At 47.4% G+C, this 18,821-nt stretch overlaps 1 protein-coding gene across 1 annotated transcript in view; it reads left to right on the top strand.

Moving 5' to 3' along the window:
• MYO18B (myosin XVIIIB) overlaps nt 1-18,821 on the top strand; it is a 238,619-nt gene that overhangs the window by 119,730 nt on the left and 100,068 nt on the right. The window contains exons 29-33 of the mRNA XM_066260272.1: nt 3,695-3,849; nt 8,821-8,944; nt 9,755-9,955; nt 13,799-13,909; nt 18,398-18,502. Coding sequence (XP_066116369.1) covers nt 3,695-3,849; nt 8,821-8,944; nt 9,755-9,955; nt 13,799-13,909; nt 18,398-18,502 — 696 coding nt within the window. The remainder of the gene's footprint in view (nt 1-3,694; nt 3,850-8,820; nt 8,945-9,754; nt 9,956-13,798; nt 13,910-18,397; nt 18,503-18,821) is intronic.

The raw sequence follows: 18,821 nt of genomic DNA, 5'->3' as shown, positions 1-18,821 counted from the left end.
TTCAAGCTCTAAACCCACATGAGGTCGGGCCCTGGAGTTCTGGTTTCTTACGGGGCTATTTTCTCCCCCGCCCAGAGCCAGAGTGGCAGCAAGCTCTCCCACTACCTCCCGGGCCAGTGGGTGGGACTTCCATTGCCCCTTCTCACTGAGGTGCAGCTCTCAGGGCCCTGACTCAATACAGGGCCTTTATTCCAACTCTGCCCTTTGCCCCAAGGCCTTGCCTGTGTCTCTGTCCAGGCATTCCAACACAGCCGCTGTCCTTAGGGATGTTTCTGAGTCTACGGACCGCTCCTCTTCTCCACCTGTCTGCCATAATATCTGCATATGCCATTGTCGCCCTGGTTTTGTGTCTTTTGCATTGCTGATATTCTGAAATTTCCCCTTCTTTCTTGAAAGGGTGCTTGCCATTAGAAACAAAATGTAATCTTATCTTGCATTTCTTTGGGAATGAAATGATTATTTAGTCCCTTTGCCTGTCTTGCATTGTTTCCAGCCACTCCCAGTCTGCATTCTAACCAGTCTATACTGTTAACAACCAGTGTGGTATGCGATAAACCAGCTCTCGGAAGCAAGCAGACAACCCCCCCCCCCCCATGTGTAGCATTTGCCAGTTGCCAGTTTCCATGGTGTAAATTCTCCCACCATGGCCACTTTCAAGTTAATATTACATTGTCACTGAATGTGGCTTTGGGAAGAGATGTGCAGAATTAGTTTCATAAGTTGGTACAAGCCAGCTTCAACACACCACTGAGTGTAACCACATTCAGTTGTTTAAGGTTCACAGTAAAACTGAGAGGAAGGAACAGAGATTTCCCATGTACCCCCACCCCCACTGCCAACATCCCCCACCAGAGTGGTACGTTTGTTACAAAGGCTGAACCTATTATACATGACACATCATTATCACCCAAAGTCCATTGTTGACATTGGGGTTCACTCTTGGTGTTGTACATTCTCTGAGTTTAGGCAAATGTAAAATGATGTGCATCCACCATGCTATTTCCACCCAACATAGTCTCACTGCCCTAAAATTCCCCTGTGCTCCCCTAGTCATGCCTCTCCTGTAACCCGTGGCTACCTCGGGTCTTGTTCCTGTCTCCATAGTTTTGCCTTTTCCAGAATGCCGTGTAGTTGGAATCATACCACATGCAGTCTTTTCAGATTGGTTTCTTTCACTTAGTGATATGCCAAGGTTCCTCCATGACTTTTTATGGCTTGATAGCTCATTTCTTCTTACGGCTGAATAATATTCCATTGTCTGGATGTATCACAGTTTATTTATCCATTAACCAACTGAAGGCCATCTTGGTTCGGCAATGAGTAAAGTTGCAATATACATCCATGTACAAGTTTTCATGTGAACATAGTTTTGTACTTTTTTGGGTAAATATCTAGGACCACAGTTACTGGATTATCTGGTAAGGGTATGTTTTATTTTATAAGAAACCACCAAACCATCTTCCCACCAGCAATGAATTTTGCATTCCCATCAGCAATAAATGAGAGTTCCCATTGCTCCACATCCTCGTTAGCACTTGGTGTTGTTAGTGTTCTGGATTTTGGCTATTTTAATATGTGTATAGTGGAATCTCATTGTTGTTTTACTTTACCCTGATGACATAGGATGCGGAGCATCTTTTCAAATTGGCCATCTGTCGTCTTTGGTGAGGTGTCTGTCAAGAGCTTTGCATCAATTTTTAATTAAGCTGTTTTTCTTATTGTTGAGTTATAAGAGTTCTTTATATATTTTGGGCCATAGTTCTTTGTCAGAGAGGTCTTTTGCAAGTATTTCCTCCCAGTATGTGTCTTGTCTTTTTATTCTTTTGACAGTGTCTTTTGCAGAGCAGGGATTTTAAATTTTAATAAATCCAAGCTTTTTATTTCCTTCATGGATCATACCTTTGGTGTCATATCTAAAAAGTCGTTGCCAAACCCAATGTCATCTAGCTTTTCTTCTATGTTATTTTCTAGATGTTTTAAAAGTTTTGTGTTTGACATTGAGACCTACAATCCATTTTAGTTAGTATTTGTGAAGGGTGTGAGGTCTGTGTCTAGATTCATTTGTTCTGCATGTGGATATCCAATTGTTCCAGGCCCAGAAGTTGAAAGACTGTCTTTTCTCCATTGTGTTGCCTTTGCTTCTTTGTCAAAGATCGGTTGACTATATTTAGTCAGCCCATTTCTGGGCTCTCTATTTTGTTCCACCACACTATTTATTTTTTTTAAAAAAATTATTTATTGATTTTAGCAAGAAAGGAGTGGCGGGTGAGAGATACAAGAACATCTATCTGTTCCTGTATGTGCCCTGAATGGGGATCGAACCAGCAACCTCTGTGCTTTGGAATGATGCTCTAACCAACTGAGCCATCTGGCCAGGGCCCACTGCACTATTTTTCTTCTCTTTCCAAAAATTATCTTGTTCTTTCTTACCTTTGGGCCTTTGTATATGCTGTTTCCTCTTCCTAGAACATGTTTTCTCTCCACTACCTCCCTATCTCTAACCATTCTTAAGATCCCAGCTTAAATGTCATTCCTTCAAGAAAGTCTTCCCTGGCAGATTGGGTTGGCAGCCCCTGACTTGTGTCTCCAAACATCAGCCTCATCATATGCTGTGTGGTAATTACCTACTTTTTCTCTTGGTCAGCCCATTAGAAGTGGCCACCATAAGAGCTGAGGTCCTATCTGCTTGTCCTTTTATTATATGCATCGCCTCCTTGTGAGAGAAAAATGTCATGAGATCACCGTGCAGAGGTGGCCTGGGGTGCGATCACATGGAATTTATAAACAATGGGAGCAAACCATTATCCTCCATGGTGGTAATAGTTTAACCTGTTGCATCCAAGACAGACATTACATTGTGGTCCTCCAAGGGCCAGCTTGCGCTATAGATAAACACAGAAGGACAGCCGGACAGGGAACCAGCCCAGTTCTTTAATAACGAATTATAAAGTCGGGTCAGTATCCCCAAGGAAAGGGGATAGTCATGCCACATTAAAAAGTAATAAAACCGCAACCTTTCCCGAGCAGCCGAATATAAGAAAACATCTCATTTGCCTTCAAATACTGAATTTAGAATTACAGGCTTCATTAACTCAGCATTTTGCTTATTTAAAGCCATTCTTTAATGAGGCCATTTCTTCAACACGAGTATTCCGAGCTGTCCTTTCTCCCAGACCTAAGCTAGAAAATCCGGGAGGGTGCTTCCTGGAGGAAGACGCAGGAGCCTTTGCTTCTTGTCCGACGTGGCTGGGTGTGTGCCTTCCCGTGGAAGTGCACCGTCTGAAGTGCCGTCTACTGCTCTGACCTTCGAGCCTCTCTCTCTTGGGTTTTCTGGTTGGATTTTCTCCGTGTGCCACTTTGGCTGCTTCTGGCTTGTGTCACTCCGAGATCATATCACTGATGGGGATACGCATTACACAGCACTGAAGGGGCTGTCAAGTTGAGGCAGGGCAAGTGAAGAGCCCGTGGGAGCATTGGCAGGAGGACTATGGAGAAACATTTAAAGCCAGCCCGAAAGGTTAATGGAATTATCCCGTTCCACCTCCAGGCAAACTAAGAGTCAGAGAAGTAGCTTCCTCAAGGTGGCAGAAGTAGAAAGCAGTCAAAACAGAGTCTCCGCCTTCAGGGTCCGTTCTCCCTCTCTAGTGGCAGTTGCTTGAAATAAGTGGGCTGATGCGTTCTGTTCCCCCCCCAGCTCAGGGAGCTTCAGGGTGCCTATGAGGGGGCCAAGAAGATGGCCCACCAGCTGAAGAGGAAGTGCCACCGTCTGACCTGTGACCTGGAGGACAGCCGCTTCCTGCTGGAGAACCAGCAGAGCCGAAATCATGAACTTGAGAAGAAACAAAATAAGTGAGTCCCGTTCTGCACTCTCACCGGCGCCGGGGGGCTGCACCGGTGCGGGAGACTTTGGGGGTCTCCAGCTTCCTTCCTAAGCTCCCTCGCTTCTGTCAGGGCTCCTCGTCCATGGGGCTTAACTCCTTCATTCTGGCCTAAATTTTTCTTCCCCTCCTCTTACACCTTATTCCTATAAGGTCCTCCCAAGAATCCAGTGGGGAAAAAAAGACTCTCTTCTGTTGCCCAGTCTCAGCTCTGTAACCAATGGCCATGTGACCCTGGGGAGCTTTTCTGGTTTCTGTGGGCCTCGACTTCCCCATTTATTAAGTGGAGAGTTTGTTATGGAGTGAAGACAGCTCAGCCTGGTGGTTAGGAATACAAGTGCCGACATCCCCCCCACCCCAGTTCGAGTCCCAGCTGTGCCTCTTTCTAAGTAGTGTGACCTTAGACAAGTCATTAACCTTTCTCAGCCTCAGATAAAATCCTCACCACACCCACTCTCCCTGTGGTTAGGACTAAATGGTATAGTCGATATATCCAGAGGGACTAAACTCTGGTTCCTGTCTCTCCCTATTGTTGAACACGAGGAATGAGAATGAGCAAAGGGCCAAAAACCTGAGTCACTGCCGTTTGCACTTAGGGTTTAGACCAGTGCTGGTCAACCTGGTCCCTATCGCCCACTAGTGGGTGTTCCAGCTTTCATGGTGGGCGGTAGTGAAGCAACCAAAGTATAAATAAAAAGATAGATTTAACTGTAGTAAGTTGTTTTATAAAGATTTATTCTGCCAAACAGCGAAAATCCAACATAAAGTACTTGGTAAGTAATTATTATTTATGCTTTAACTTGCTGTAACTCTGCTTTATAAATTTTATAAAGTAAAGTTACTTCCCTACTTTATAAATCACCATGACTGTGGAACCAGTGGGCGGTTAGAAAATTTTACTACTAACAGAGATACAAAAGTGGGCGGTAGGTATAAAAAGGTTGACTACCCCTGGTTTAGACTCTCAGATCACATAAACAGTTCTGCAGGGACTGGACCTTGTGCACAAACACGAGGGAAGTGGCCACCAGTTCCCGTGGGGATGCTGTCTCAGCCACTGGTGCAGGCTGGACTGGAACCCAGGTCTGCACTCTCAGTCTTCCTCGTGCGAAACCTTCGTCCCTGCGATGCTTCCAGCCCTGGGCACCTTGGCTGTGCTGGAAGTTCTTCAGCTCACTTGGCGAGAGGAAAGGCGCACAGGGTCCTGTCTCGAGCCAGACAAGCCCTCATGGAGATTTCATAGGAGGCAAATACATGCAGTCCCCCGGTTACATATGAGATAGGTTCTGTAGGTCTGAAAATGTTTATTTATATGCACAGATAGGTAAAAATAAATACTATGTTAAGACAAACATCTAACTTGCGTTTAATAGGTAAATGTACCTGTCCCAACTTACATACAAATTCCATATAAAAACAAACAAACCTACAGAACCTGTCTGGTTCATAACCCAGGACTGCCTATGGATGAAGCAGGCTCTCTTAGTGGGCCCAGGGTTGAAACACAGAAAAACATTCTTCTGTATGCTGGGACGTGGTTTTTCTCTTTTCCCAGAGCTGGCAGGCTGGGTTGTATTTGCATGGGGTGGCACAGCTTTTGAACTTGATCTGCATTAAACGTTCTTTCTCTTCTTTATCCTTGAACCTTCTGGAGCTGGCTTCTTCATCAAAAGAAAGAAAGAAAGATCTTTTGGGGGTTCTTAGCATGCCCCCCAAGGGAGAGAGGTTTATTCTTTTCTTATTGGTATCTGTTTCTTTTCCCATCTTCTCATGGGTGCTCTGGCTAAACCTTGCCCTTGCACTGAGGAAAGTGGCTTAGTCCCGCCTTGGTTATTTCCTGGGTGATTTTGTCAGATGACACCTCCTCTCTGGGCTGGAAAGTCACTGGTGTTTACACAGGCCACCCAGTCCTCGAGAATGGCTTTATCAGGCCCCATCTGTAAACGGAGAAGCACAGAGTCCATCATCCCCCAGGTTTCCGCCCGCGGTGATGATCTTGGTCCTCGTGGATGGGTTCCACTCCTGTTCTGAGAGGCCCTGTGGAGGGGTTCAGCTCTGACCGGTAGGGGGTCTGCCCCTGCAGTTTATGCAGCCAGAAATTTCCATCTCTCTGTCCTTTACCTCACCTTCTTGGGTAGAATCCCTCATTCCAGGTATTTAAGAATCTCCAGTGATGCCCCCCCAGAAGGTCCCCATTTCTTCATCCTTATACTTCCTTAAGACTCACACCTCTCCTGTGATGTCCTGTACTCTCCTACCAGCTCTTGGCAGAAGTTAATTGATGTCTTGATGCTAGTTGCAAATAGCAGCCATTATCTTTCTAGATGGATTAGCATTTTAGCAGGAAGCCAGTGAGGGCAGTAGAGGTCTCAGCCTAATGGTGGAGCTTCAGGCAGAATGACTGTCATGAGGGAGAAATCCAGAAGTTGGCAGTGCTTCCTCATTTGTCTCTAAATTTCATCAAACTGTAGACGCAGCTGCTTCCTTAGGTTGCTGGGCCCAGGATGGAGGGATGCCTCCATGCTGGTAGTTTCCTGTCCTGACATTGGCTTCTGAGTTCAGAGTGATCCAGAATGGGGGTGGCTTCTTGTTGCCATGGTTACCCTGTGTGCCAAAGCTCAGTTCTGAGGGCTGATAGAACCCCAGCCTGCTTCCTCGGGGTAAGGCCTATGCTTGGCACACTGTCTCTCACACCCATCAGAGTTGGACCCCATGCCTGTTCCTAGTGGGGTGGAGGGTGTGTGCAAACCCAGCTGGCCTCAGTTGGTCAGTCAGTGTGTTCCAGAAGGTAGGGTCTGTAGAAGCCACTGTTTGTCATGAGGTGGCCTGTTAAGTCAAGGACTCTTTGAAACATCATTAACTGTCTGGCCCCTGCTGTCCTTTGCCAGCTGTCCTGGGTGGGCAGGTTGGGGGGGACTAGCTAAGACAGTAGAGAGCTTGGGCTCAAGCCCCTTTCAACCACTTTGGAAATCTGGGCTAATAAATCACTCCACCTTTCTTCTGGAAAATGGATATAAGAACAGGTGTCTTGCTGAATTTTTATAAGGACAACATAGACCCCAGCCCAATGCCTGGTACTTTGGGATTGCTGGGTCATTATTACCATCACAGTGCTTCTGTTCAGAGGTGCTAAGAGCGCATCTTGAACGATATCACTGACAGCCAGTCAAAAAGTTCCTGGGTGGTTCCAGTGGTAGGGCTGCCTCAAGTAACCCATGGTTGGCTTTCTCAGGAGTCTGAGGCTTAGAATGACCATCTAGTGTTAAGGAACATGGGATAACCTTGTAAATGGAATACCTTCTTTTCACCAAGACCCAAACCCCATGCCCAGTTTGGCCATTCTGGTCACACCAAGTTCCCTAGAACCCCGGTCGGCAATCCGTGGCTCGTGAGCCACATGCAGCTCTTTGGCCCCTTGAGTGTGGCTCTTCCACAAAATACCACATGCGGGCGCTACCTTGATAAGGAATATACCTACTTATGTAGTTTAAGTTTAAAAAATTTGGCTCTCAATAGAAATTTCAATCGTTGAAATTTGGCTCTGTTGACTAATGAGTTTGCCGACCACTGCACTAGAGCATAGGCCTTTCTATGTGGTCGGGGAGTAAGTGACCAAAGTCACAGCTCGTTGAGGCTTGGCAGAGCCACCTCCGTTGGTTTCCACATCTGTGATAGGGATTGAAGGCTGAGACAACTGCAGGGAATGGTGTCAAATCCAGGAAGTACTTCTCACCCAGTGGTCACCATCCTGGAGGGGCAGGTGGGCCCCAAATGAGCCATCTCCTAATTCCTGGGTGCCTCTAAATAAGACTGTTCTAGTCTTTGTGTTATCTGTTGGGGAAACAAATGAAAACAAGACAGTGTATAAATGTCCAGCATTTTATCAGTAATTATCATGCTCTACTAGGAGCTGTAAGTACAGAAACCCAATGACATCATATAAAATAAACTATGTAGTCTGTCCCTCTTTGTATGGATATCTGTAGTCATCCATTCATCGATCGGTAATCATTAGACATCAAACCTGGGCCTTGGAGAGTTAAAGGTTTCAGCATATATTGGAAGACCAGATAGATAATATTTTTCCATATATGTTTTTCTTATTCTCTATCTATATGTAGGTTTTTCTTGACATTTTAAATAAGTATTAAGTATTTTTGTGAAAACTCTCTATTATACTGAGTGAAATAAATAAGTCAGAAAAAGCTGAGAACTATATGTTTCCACACATAGGTGGGATATAAAACTGAGATTCATGGACACAGATAAAAGTGAAGTGGTTACCAGGGAGAGGGGGATAGAAAGAGGGGTTGGGGAAGGGAGTGAAGAAGGACAAATATACAGGGACAGAAAATGATTTGACTTTGGGTGATCGGCACACAGCATAATGAACAGTTCAAATGCTATAGAAATGTTTACCTGAACTCTAAGTACTCTTATTGATCATATCACCCTGTTAAATTTAATTTTATGAATAAAATTAAGAAAGAAAGAGAGAGAGAGAGGGAGTGATAGAGGGAGGGAGGGAGGGAGGGAGGGAGGAAGAAGAAAGGAAGGAAAGAAGGAAGGGAGGAAGGAAGGAAGGAAGGGAGGGAGGAAGGAAGGAAGGAAGGAAGGAAGGAAGGAAGGAAGGAAGGAAGGAAGGAGGAGAGAGAAAGAAAAGAAAGAAATAAAGAAAAGAAAAGAGAAAAGAAAAGAAAACCTCTATAGAAACCCCAAAAGTGCTCACTGGTGTTCCAGATCCCTACCCCACACCCACAACCTTACATAAAAGCATCAAGCAGATCATCATTTTGGTTTCTCCTTCTCCCTTCCTTTCTCTCCCTCTCCTCCCTGCCCCCCCCTTCTGGTTCTTGGTAGGCTGACTGCCTCTCCCCAGCCCCTGTCCTCCCTGTCCCAGGTGCCCCACCTCAATGTCATGACCTGTGTTCTGCCTGGACAGGTTTGACATGCAGCTCGCCCAGGCCCTGGGAGAGTCTGTGTTTGAGAAGGGACTCCGTGAGAAAGTGACCCAGGAGAACACCAGCGTCCGGTGGGAACTGGGCCAGCTTCAGCAACAGCTGCAGGTAAGGGGATGGGAGGCGTGGGGTCCTCTTGGCTCCGGGTCTCAGGGTGTCAGGAGTCCTCCCCACACACCTGCTGTAAATGGTGACAGGGAGGGAACTCTGTGTGGGTGTCCTGGCCTGCCAGCCACCTGGAGTCGTGGATCTCAGAGTGCTTTAATAAAACCAACAGTCGGTAGCAAATTGATCATATAACCTCCCTCGCTTGAAGTATGGAATCTGTGCTGGTCACCTGCATGGGTTCTAAGGTGCCCATCTGGCAGGTTTGAGGGACTCACCATAGAGAGAGTTAGCTGTAGCCATTCAGGGGCAGTGCCCTGTTCAATGCCAAAGGTCTTGATTAAGATCCCACTCAGGCATTTGCTCCTCACCTGCTGTGGCTCCGTTACCCCGCGGAGAAGTTCTACACCTCTTAGCCTGGCATGCAACTCCTTCGTGATTGAGCCCAAGGTTCTTTGACCCTGTAGGTGACTCTCCAACCTGAGAGAGTCATTTTTAGGCACTCTGCCTCCCTGTTCTGTCTCAGTCTCGGCCTCAGCAGGTGCACAGCTGACAAATGGGGCAGGCGCTCCCTTTATGTGCTCTGAGGTCTAACTCTGGGGGCAATGGCGTTGCTCTCCCACCCTGGCCTGTCTGTGCTAGTCCAGAGAGCAGCCCTTGGTGGCCCACAGGGGGCGCTGTGAGGGGCTGCAGGGTGGAGGTGGAGATGGCAGGCGCTGAGAAATGGAAGCCCCATTCCAGCAGGTTGGAGGGGTAACCCTGGAGGGGGGCCTGGTCACATGACTCTGACCCCTGTCCCCTTTGTCTCCGTAGCAAAAGGAGCAGGAGTCCTCGAAGCTGAAGCAGGAGGTGGAGGTGCTGCAGGCCCAAAAGCGGGAGCTGCTGGAGTTGCCGTCTCTGGGGGCCAGTTCCATCGCTGGCCTGAAGGACAGGCTCTGGAAGCTGGAATCCAGTGCCCTCGAACAACAGAAAGTCCAGACTCAGCAGGAAAACACCATCAAGCAGCTGGAGCAGGTAGGAAGGCCGCCCCTTGTCAGCTCCAGTGTGGAGGGATGTTGTCCACATACGACAGCCGCTCCTCAGCCTTCAGTGGCTCCCCATCACCTCAGAGGACCTCTAAACCCCGAGGTCTGACATTCAGGTCCTCCATGGTGCAGCCACAGTGTTACCCCTCGGAAAACGGGCCCTGATCACCTTCTTGAAAACAGCTCCCTCCACACCATGCTCCCCTTTCATCCCCTGAGTTAGTGTATCCTTCATAGCACCTGCTGCCATCACATCCGATAGTGTTTTTTTTTTAAATTTCGCTCAATGCTGTTCTCTCCTGCTAGGACCTAAATGTCAGGAAGGCAGGGTTTTTGTTGCTCTTGCTTATCAGGACACCTGCAGCGCCTAGAAAGAGGCCAGGCATGTAGTTTGGGTTGAGTATGGTCAGTGCACCAAACTCGGCCCTAAGCTCTCCTCACGTATCATCTCATGACTCTTCACGAGGACCTCAGATGGTGAGATGTTAGTATTAATTACACCCACTTTACAGACGTGGATTGAGGCTCAGCAATGTGCAGAGAGTGGCAGGGATGACATTTGGAGCCTGTGTTGTGTGACTCCACAGTGCCTTGAATATCTACTATGTGCACGGCACTGTGCACACCCTCGGGGAAGATTGGAGTGCTAGACTTGGGGAAATGCAAAGTAACCAAGGGGAATAAGGCAGGAATATCAACTACTCTAGTACCAACGTTCTCTGCAAAGTATCAGATGAATATTTCATTTATCTGCTTTTTTGTTTATGTGCTCACCTTGTTCCATAAAGAATCTGAGACATCTTGTAAGACGTATGCATAACAAAATAGGAAAAAGTATAAATACAACAATTTGAACCAGAAAAACACAAATTAAAATAAACAGCAAGGAGAAATGGGGACAGTATATTAATAAGCACATATGTAAAACATGTGACCTCATACATACATAGTTGTTTTAGCTCCAAAATTCCTGGCGGCCAGAGAGAAAAAGGAAACGTGAGTTGCATGCCTTTTGTTATCCCCAAGGTAAAAGCACGCCAGTTTTTCAGGGCGAAGCAAGGCTTTTCCTGATGCTTAGCTCTAAAGAAATTTCTCATGTGGGATTTCACAAGGGGCAATTATTCTGAAGAGGTTTTAAGGCTGGGAACCATGTTTCAAGAGAATCTGACCAGGAGCATAAATATGTAGAGCAGGGAACTCTGAGCAGCTCTGCTGAAGTGGGGGTGGGAGTGGAGAGTGCAAGGGGGAAGCGTGGAGTGCTTCTCAGTTACCACCCTCTCCCCGTCCCCAGTCAGGATGGATCCTGCTGACTGTGACACCCAGTGTGGCAGATGAGCCGGGGCAAGAGTCTGGAGCAGTTCCCAAACAGCTCCTTTTCTTGTCCAATGCACCAGTATTTATCAAGCAGTTACTTAGTGCCATGCAGCAGGCAGCTGCTAAGGATGCAGCTGCAAACAAGCCAGACATGGTCTCTGCCCTCCAGAAGTCGACAGTCATGCTGAGTGTTATGGGAAAGTGTAACTTGCAGAACTGGCCTTACGAGCCCCCACTGGGGAAACAGTCAGAGTAGCCTTCCTGCAGGAAGTGATATTTACCGAAGCTGAAAGCCAAAGGATGAGTCCGAACTGGCTGACCAAGAGAATTCTAGGCAGGAGGAACAGACGGTGTGAAGGCCAGGAGGCAGGGCAGTTGTGTGGCATTTAAGGGGCTGTGGTATCACCCTATCCAGATGGAGTCCTCAGGGTAGCTCACTGTCTATAGGACCTTAGGCAGGCTCCCTGTTTCCTCCCACTTTAGCCTCCTCATCTGTACAATGAAATTGGAGCCTTGTCAATCCCCTAGTTTCCCCCAGCCCCGTGACTCCCTGAAGGTTCGTGAAGGAGGAGGAATATCTGTGTAGGACACTGAGGGCCATGGAGGATGGGGCGGCAGCCATAGCAACCCAGAGTCAAGAATAAAGCAAACTGCCTGACTTGTGGTGGCGCAGTGGATAAAGCGTCAACCTGGAAACACTGAGGTTGCCGGTTCAAAACCCTGGCTTGCCTGGTCAAGGCACATATGGGAGTTGATGCTTCCTGCTCCTCCCCCTTCTCTCTTTCTCTCTTTCTCTCTCTCTCTCTCTGTATCTCCCCCCCTCCTCTCTAAAATGAATAAATAAATAAAAAAATAAAAAAATAAAAAAGAATAAAGCAAACCTTTCGTAAAATTGTGTTAACTCTTTAAGATACCACTAGCGGACCAGTCAGTGCCGGGAAGCAGGAATGTAGTATGGCGACCTCAGGGACCCGAGAAGTTAATACAGCTTCCTTATTGTCCACCGTCACCTTATGGGAGGCGAGGCTGACTCAACACTTTTATTCATGATTAGCTTCCTCCATAACTTCCTCCTCCATTGTGCCCTTGCAGACATCCAGGAGATATTTATTGATTCCAATATAGCACTTTTTCTGGGGGATTTTATGTTCGCTCATATAAGCTTGACATAAATGGTATTGCAGATGTCAGGAGTGTCCAGGAGGCTAGGGAAAAAATGAAAAAGAAATATTTTATTTACTCGCTTAAGTTCCTCATTTTGGATTATCTTCCCATAACCTCTGTCATTTTAAAGAAGGCAGAGAAGGAAGTTGACATTTAAAGTGAGCATACTTTATGCCAAGAACTGTAAGAGGGACTCTGACGTACACCATCCTTTTTCCTCTTCACCCCAGAGGATATTATCAGTGTTTACAAAGACCAAGATTGTTTTTGTCTCAACTTAATTTCCATGTTAGGGACAGTAATTGCGACCTTCTGAGAGCTTGGTTGGAGACGCCAATGAGTTTCTACCAGGTAACCCACATATTGAGTTCCAAATGCTTCTCCATAGACCAATAACATTAAAGAGCATAGATAAAGGAAAACCGAGAAGTATAGTTTTTTGGGCCCTCTACCCTGGAAATTCTGATTCAGTCAGGCTAGGGTGATACTCTGAAATTTAAATAAAAAAAAAAAGGTATTAGGTAATTCTCATGGGCCACAAAATTTGAGAAGCAGGAGCTTGGGTCAGTCTCTCGGTTAACTGGAACAAGAAAGGGAAACCTTGAACTAGAACTGGAACCCATGGCTTCTGTCTTCGACTTCTGAACCGGCTACACAACATCACTTGGTGTAAGGACCCTGCGCAGCGCGTGGCTGTCCGGAGCCAGTTTTGGAGGGTCTCCCCGATGAGGTGACTCCTTCATGGGAACACAGCGCCTACGATGTGAGGCTGCCAGGAAGTCCGTTCTGTTTTCAAAATGACGGGGAAAGAGGAAGTAATGTTTACGTGCCAGGCATTGTGCTGAGTGCTTTGCATGGGGTCATCTCATTTAATTGTCATAATAACATTCGAAGATGGTTGTTTTCTACAGGGAAAGGGAACTGATCAGAGACAAAATTGTCTGAGGTAACATCTGGGGCCACTTATCTCCCCCTCCAGGCTTTCATATCTTCCTAAACAAAACTATCCCACTATCCATCCACTCACCTCTCCACCCATCCAAAAACCAGCACTGATGTCTGCTCCAGGCATGACAAATGGTTCCTCTTAAGAGTGTTGAGAAAGATTCTGAGGCTACATCTAAACTCAGTAGGAAAGTGTGATCGATTAGTGATGTCTGTTTACGGCCATAAACAGGAATATAAGCAGCATTTGGGCTATCGATGTACTATGTCTGAGCCTGGGTGCTTGGGGGGATAACTGGACTCTCCTCCACGCACTCCAAAAATGGAAAGGGCAACTGGAGTGCTAAGGGTGGCACGGAGGGTCGGGGAGCAGGTGAGGGTCACATGTGCCGCCTTTGCCTCCCTGCAGCTCCGTCAGCGGTTTGAGCTGGAGATAGAGCGGATGAAGCAGATGCACCAGCAGGACCGTGAGGACCAGGAGGAGGAGCTGGAGGACATCCGCCAGTCCTGCCAGAAGCGGGTATGTAAGTGGCGAGTGCAGCTGTACCCTAGGGACCGGGCAGGCCCAGGCTGGTGCCCTCTCTCTTAGAGTGGGGGGGGGGGTGCAGGAACTGGGGACAAACTTTCTGCACTCACCTGACACCTTAGCTCCCTAAGTGCTTTCGAGGGTGCTGGAGCAGAAGTGCCTGTCTTAACTATGATCTAGAAACTTCCAGAAGCCTCTGGAATTGTTGAGCATAATCACCCCAAAATTTCTGCCAAGAGTGCATAATGCCATGTGACCGATGACCTGGGCAAGGACTTAACACGTTTCAAGAAGAGGGCCTGGCAGTTTCCCTTGCACTTCAAATAATTTCTTCCATTTTATCCAAGTTCTCTGCAGATATTTCAAACAGTGTACAAGAAAGCCATCAACCCTCAAAATCTCACCTAGAAAGCATCATTATTACTATTTTAAAATTTTCTTTCATTTCTCTTTCACTAGACACACACACGCGCGTGCGTGCACACGTATTTGTAGAGATAGCCTTTAAGGGGTTAGGGTGTTGTGAGGCCTGCTATTCCCTCACTTGCTTGTCCTGGGCCTCCTCCCAATCAGTAAATACTGATCTAACCTACATGTCTAATGGCTTAAAAGTAGTTCACCTTAGGCCATGTGCTCTGATCTATCCAACAAGTCTCCTATGGTCGGACATTTGGGATGTTTCTGATTTTCTTTTGCTATTACCAGTGCTGAGATAAATGCCCTCATAGACACACGAACTGGCACAAATAGAAGATGAATTCTGAGAGTAGACTTGCTGGAGAGCTTTGAGTAAAGCCTCATTTAGCTGATTTCGTCACTCTAGGGCTTGTCTGGGTCTGTGGTAACCTCATGTGCATTGTGACTCACCAAGAAGAGGCAGCATTTTGCAAAGTTGACTCCTCCTCTTCGCTCCCTAAACAGTCTTGCTGTGTAGAGGGACTTCTAGACTGTAGGGGTCGAGAGCCCGAGTGTTGGAGGTCATAGACTCTCCATGTGAATCTTTGCCCTTTCGACGTAATAACCATGTGACTCTGGGAAAGTGATTTGAAACCCTCAACTTCAACTCAAGTCCATTCTGTTTCTGGTCTCCTGGCTCCCTGTCCAGCTCTGGTCCCTGAGGGTCAGTTCATAAGACACCCAAAAAAGTTGATATTTATTGCTGTTTCCTGCAGCATCACAGAGGCTTGGATCAAGGCCCAGCTCCCATCGAGAACCAGGTGTAGGACGTTGGAGAAATCACCTAACGTTGCTCATAAGCCTCACTTTTCTCACCTGACAGATGGGATAATAATGGCTACTCTGCAGAGGGACAGTGAAGGTTCAAGGGGATGACAGATGGGGAAGCATTGCAGAGTTTTGTAACGTGACCCTTGTTTGTGGAGACCGAAGGGCAGCACTGGATTCCTAGGCAGCTGGACTGCCAGGCGGAGCCAGGGAACCAGCTTCATGGCTGACCTGCTGTCGGGTGTGATTTATCCGTCAAGCGAAAGTGAAGGCCGGTGCTGGAACTTAGCCCCCTGGAGTGCCCCCTGCAGAGCATCATCTTGGGCAGGGCAGGAGGGGGCCTTGGTGACAGTAAGGACCGCCACAGGAGACAGGAACCCTGGCTGAGCATGTCCTGGGGCCAGTCGGGCTGCATTGACACCCTGTCACCCTCCAGGGGCGTGTGCAAGACCTGGGCCCATTCTTCACCCCCTAGTGGTTGACGCTGCTGCATCTGCTCTTCATCCTGTCCCTCAGAGTCCCACGGCTCAGCCTGAGGGGCCCCGCAGCTTCCCCCTAGAGCCCAGGGCCAGAAAGAAAAGAGTCAATGATTCGGGCTCAGCCAGACCTGTGCTCCCTTGAGTAAGCCTCCTAACTGCTAACCCATACTGCTTTCTCATCTGTGAGAAGGGAGAATGATCGAACATGTTCTGACTTCCCTAGGCTATTGTTGAGGATGCAATAAAAGAATGGGAAGGGTCTTGTAAACTTTAAAGTGCTGGAATTTATCATCAAAGGGCCAGTTTCTGCTTATTTTCCATTATGATATATTTGGGAGAAATAAATGGCATTCTGTGAACACCCACTGGGTGTCATGCACCAGGCTGGGTTCTTAATGTCTGTAACTTACTTAATCCTCACGAGGGTTCTGTTTCTACAGGTGAAGTAATATGCCCAAGGTTCCCCAGCTGAGAAGTAGGAGAGCTAGGCTTTGAACTTGGGTCTCTCTGACTTCAAACCCCAGACTCTTAACCAGGACACAGATATTTTTTATTTTGCAAATGTTTGAACTATGAAAGACCATTTAGGAAGCACTTGATAGAAGTCAACCTTTGGCAATGCTGCATCTCTTAGCGCTTCATGCACGATGACTTACCAAAGGCTCTGATAAGTCCTGCGCTGGAGAACTTGTTAACTTAGTGGTTTCCACACTCTTTCTAGCATGGATTTCCCACCACTCCCCACATCGTATCTGTGAACAGCGCGTGGAAATATTCTGCAGAACACATTCCAGTAAACTTTGCCTTGCTTGATATATAGATTTTATTATTTTGTAGATTTTTTAAAATTTGTTTTAGCTGCTCCTGTCTTCATTCTGAAAGCAGATGTGTACAGAGTGCCTTATATTTCCCTTAAAGCAGTGGTCCCCAACCCCCGGGCCGTGGACTGGTACCAGTCCGTGGGCCATTTGGTACTGGTCTGCAGAGAAAGAATAAATAACTTACATTATTTCCGTTTTATTTATATTTAAGTCTGAACGATGTTTTATTTTTAAAAAATGACCAGATTCCCTCTGTTACATCCATCCAAGACGCACTCTTGACGCTTGTCTCGTAAGTTCAACAATTATATTTAAAAATACCACAGTTTTTACACCAGTCACATAATTTTATTTTTTGCATTTATCCATCCCACCCTAAAGGCCAGTCCATGAAAATATTTTCTAACATTAAACTGGTCCGTGGCCCAAAAAAGGTTGGAGACCACTGCCTTAAAGAAAAGTTTCAAAATGAACTTGCTTTCTACCGAAGTGACCATCAATCACTATTTTTCCCCTCCATGGATCAGGAGACAAAAGCCCTCAGTTCCTGTCCATGTGGCCTCACTGTAGGTGGCATCATTTCAAGAGCTCCTCAGAGCAGGAGGAGTGCCCTGAGCCAGGGTCCCAGTGAGCTGGAGAGGTGACCCAGACCTTCCTGGGGCTTTGCCATGAACAGATTTATAAAGGCAGAGAGTGAGGTCAGACAAAGGTGTTTTTCTCCTGTGACAGATACCAACATTGACTTCACATCTAGTGACTGCTCTGCTCAGTCTATCTCCAACTGTGGCAGGAAATCAATTGTTAGCAACCTGGGTGGGACTGCTGATGGCTGTCAGGAGTGGCAGGAGAGCTGGGGCCGGGAGAGGGATAAGTAGCTGCTCGTAGCAAAAATTGACATCAGGGCATGTGCTTTGGAACCTCTCTCTGACTCAGTTTGTCCATCTGTGAAATAGGGTAGTGGAAGGCACAAGGTACAGAGGGAGGCTGAAGGGGCGGAGGAGATAACATATTTCAGAGAGGCAGGTAGGGAAGTGGGTGTGCAAAGCACGGGGGTGGGGGGAGGGAATCGCCTCTAGTGGAGAATGCCGGGCTTTGCCGGGTGATTGCAGAGAAATCCAAGCCAGCTGTCAATTAAATGAATTTTTTATAGCCAGCTGTCTTAGTCAGTTCAGGCTGCTCTAACTGAACATTGCAGACATTTATTTCTCACAGTTCCAGAGGCTGGGAAGTACAAGACCAAGGTGTCTGGGGAGGGCTCTCTTCCTGGCTTGTAGACCACCACCTCCTTGTCTGAGGTGGAGAGAGAGAGAGGAAGCAAACCCTCTGGTGTGTCTCTTAGAAGGGCACTCATCCCATCGTAGGAGCTTCGCCCGCACGATGGCATCTAAACCTAATTAGGGACTAAAGGCCCTGCTTCCAAATACCGAGGCACTGAGGCGAGGGTTGCAACAGATGAATTTTGGAGGAGTATAAACATGCGGTCCATAACACTGAGTAAGCTCAAGTGCAACTTTTAAAAATGTTCACTACATCATAGTATATTTATGTTTAATATGTTGGATCTAGTGTTGTGCAGAGCCTGAAAACAGCAGAGTGCCAAGACTTATAAGTATTCAAGCAAGGTCATGGCATAGGAGGGAGACATCTGTTAGGGGATGGGGCGGGAACTGGGGGGTAGGGTTTCACAGTGAATGGTGGGGCTCCCCATAACTGACACAGTGAATGGTGGGGCTCCCCATAACTGACCAGCTCTCCCCTTGGTCTTCTGGCTCCCAAGCTTTTAGGTTCCTGAGTTCTCCAACCGAGACACCTGTTTCTGACCACTAGGGCAGGGCTTGTGGATCTGGATGAAGGACCTTGCACGCCACGTGCCCTCCTCCTGGGGGGTCCCTGCCTTGAGGGATTGGTCTGGAGGGAGCTCGTTTATCCTGTACGTGACTCTGCCCTTTGCACCGCAGCTCCGCCAGCTGGAAATGCAGCTGGAGCAGGAATATGAGGAGAAACAGATGGTCCTCCACGAGAAGCAGGATTTGGAAGGCTTGATCGGGACCCTCTGTGATCAGGTAAGGGGGAGACACCAGCAGACATGGGAGAACACCTCTCCTGCCTCGGGCCCTTTGAGAGCGGCGCCTTCCTGTGGAGGCCATTTGAAGGGGTCTTTAGGATGAGCTAGGACTCCATCTACTCCTACTGAGTGACTTTTTCTCCACCAATTCCGTCCCTGTCCACATTCACTGGCTCTTCAAAGGGGACCTTCCACCGTCCACACACATGCAGGGTTCTTAGAAGAAACCAGGAGAATAAAGAGACTGGGCCCAGCCAGAGTGACAGACGAAGTCACCTTGTCTTCAGCAGCTGTTGGAGTAAGAGTACAGACAACCC

Source organism: Saccopteryx bilineata, chromosome 2 (assembly GCF_036850765.1).
Source record: "Saccopteryx bilineata isolate mSacBil1 chromosome 2, mSacBil1_pri_phased_curated, whole genome shotgun sequence".
In the NCBI taxonomy this organism is placed as follows: Eukaryota; Metazoa; Chordata; class Mammalia; order Chiroptera; family Emballonuridae; genus Saccopteryx; species Saccopteryx bilineata.
Note: the sequence above shows the minus strand (reverse complement) of the source record. Positions and strands in the feature narration are given on the sequence as shown.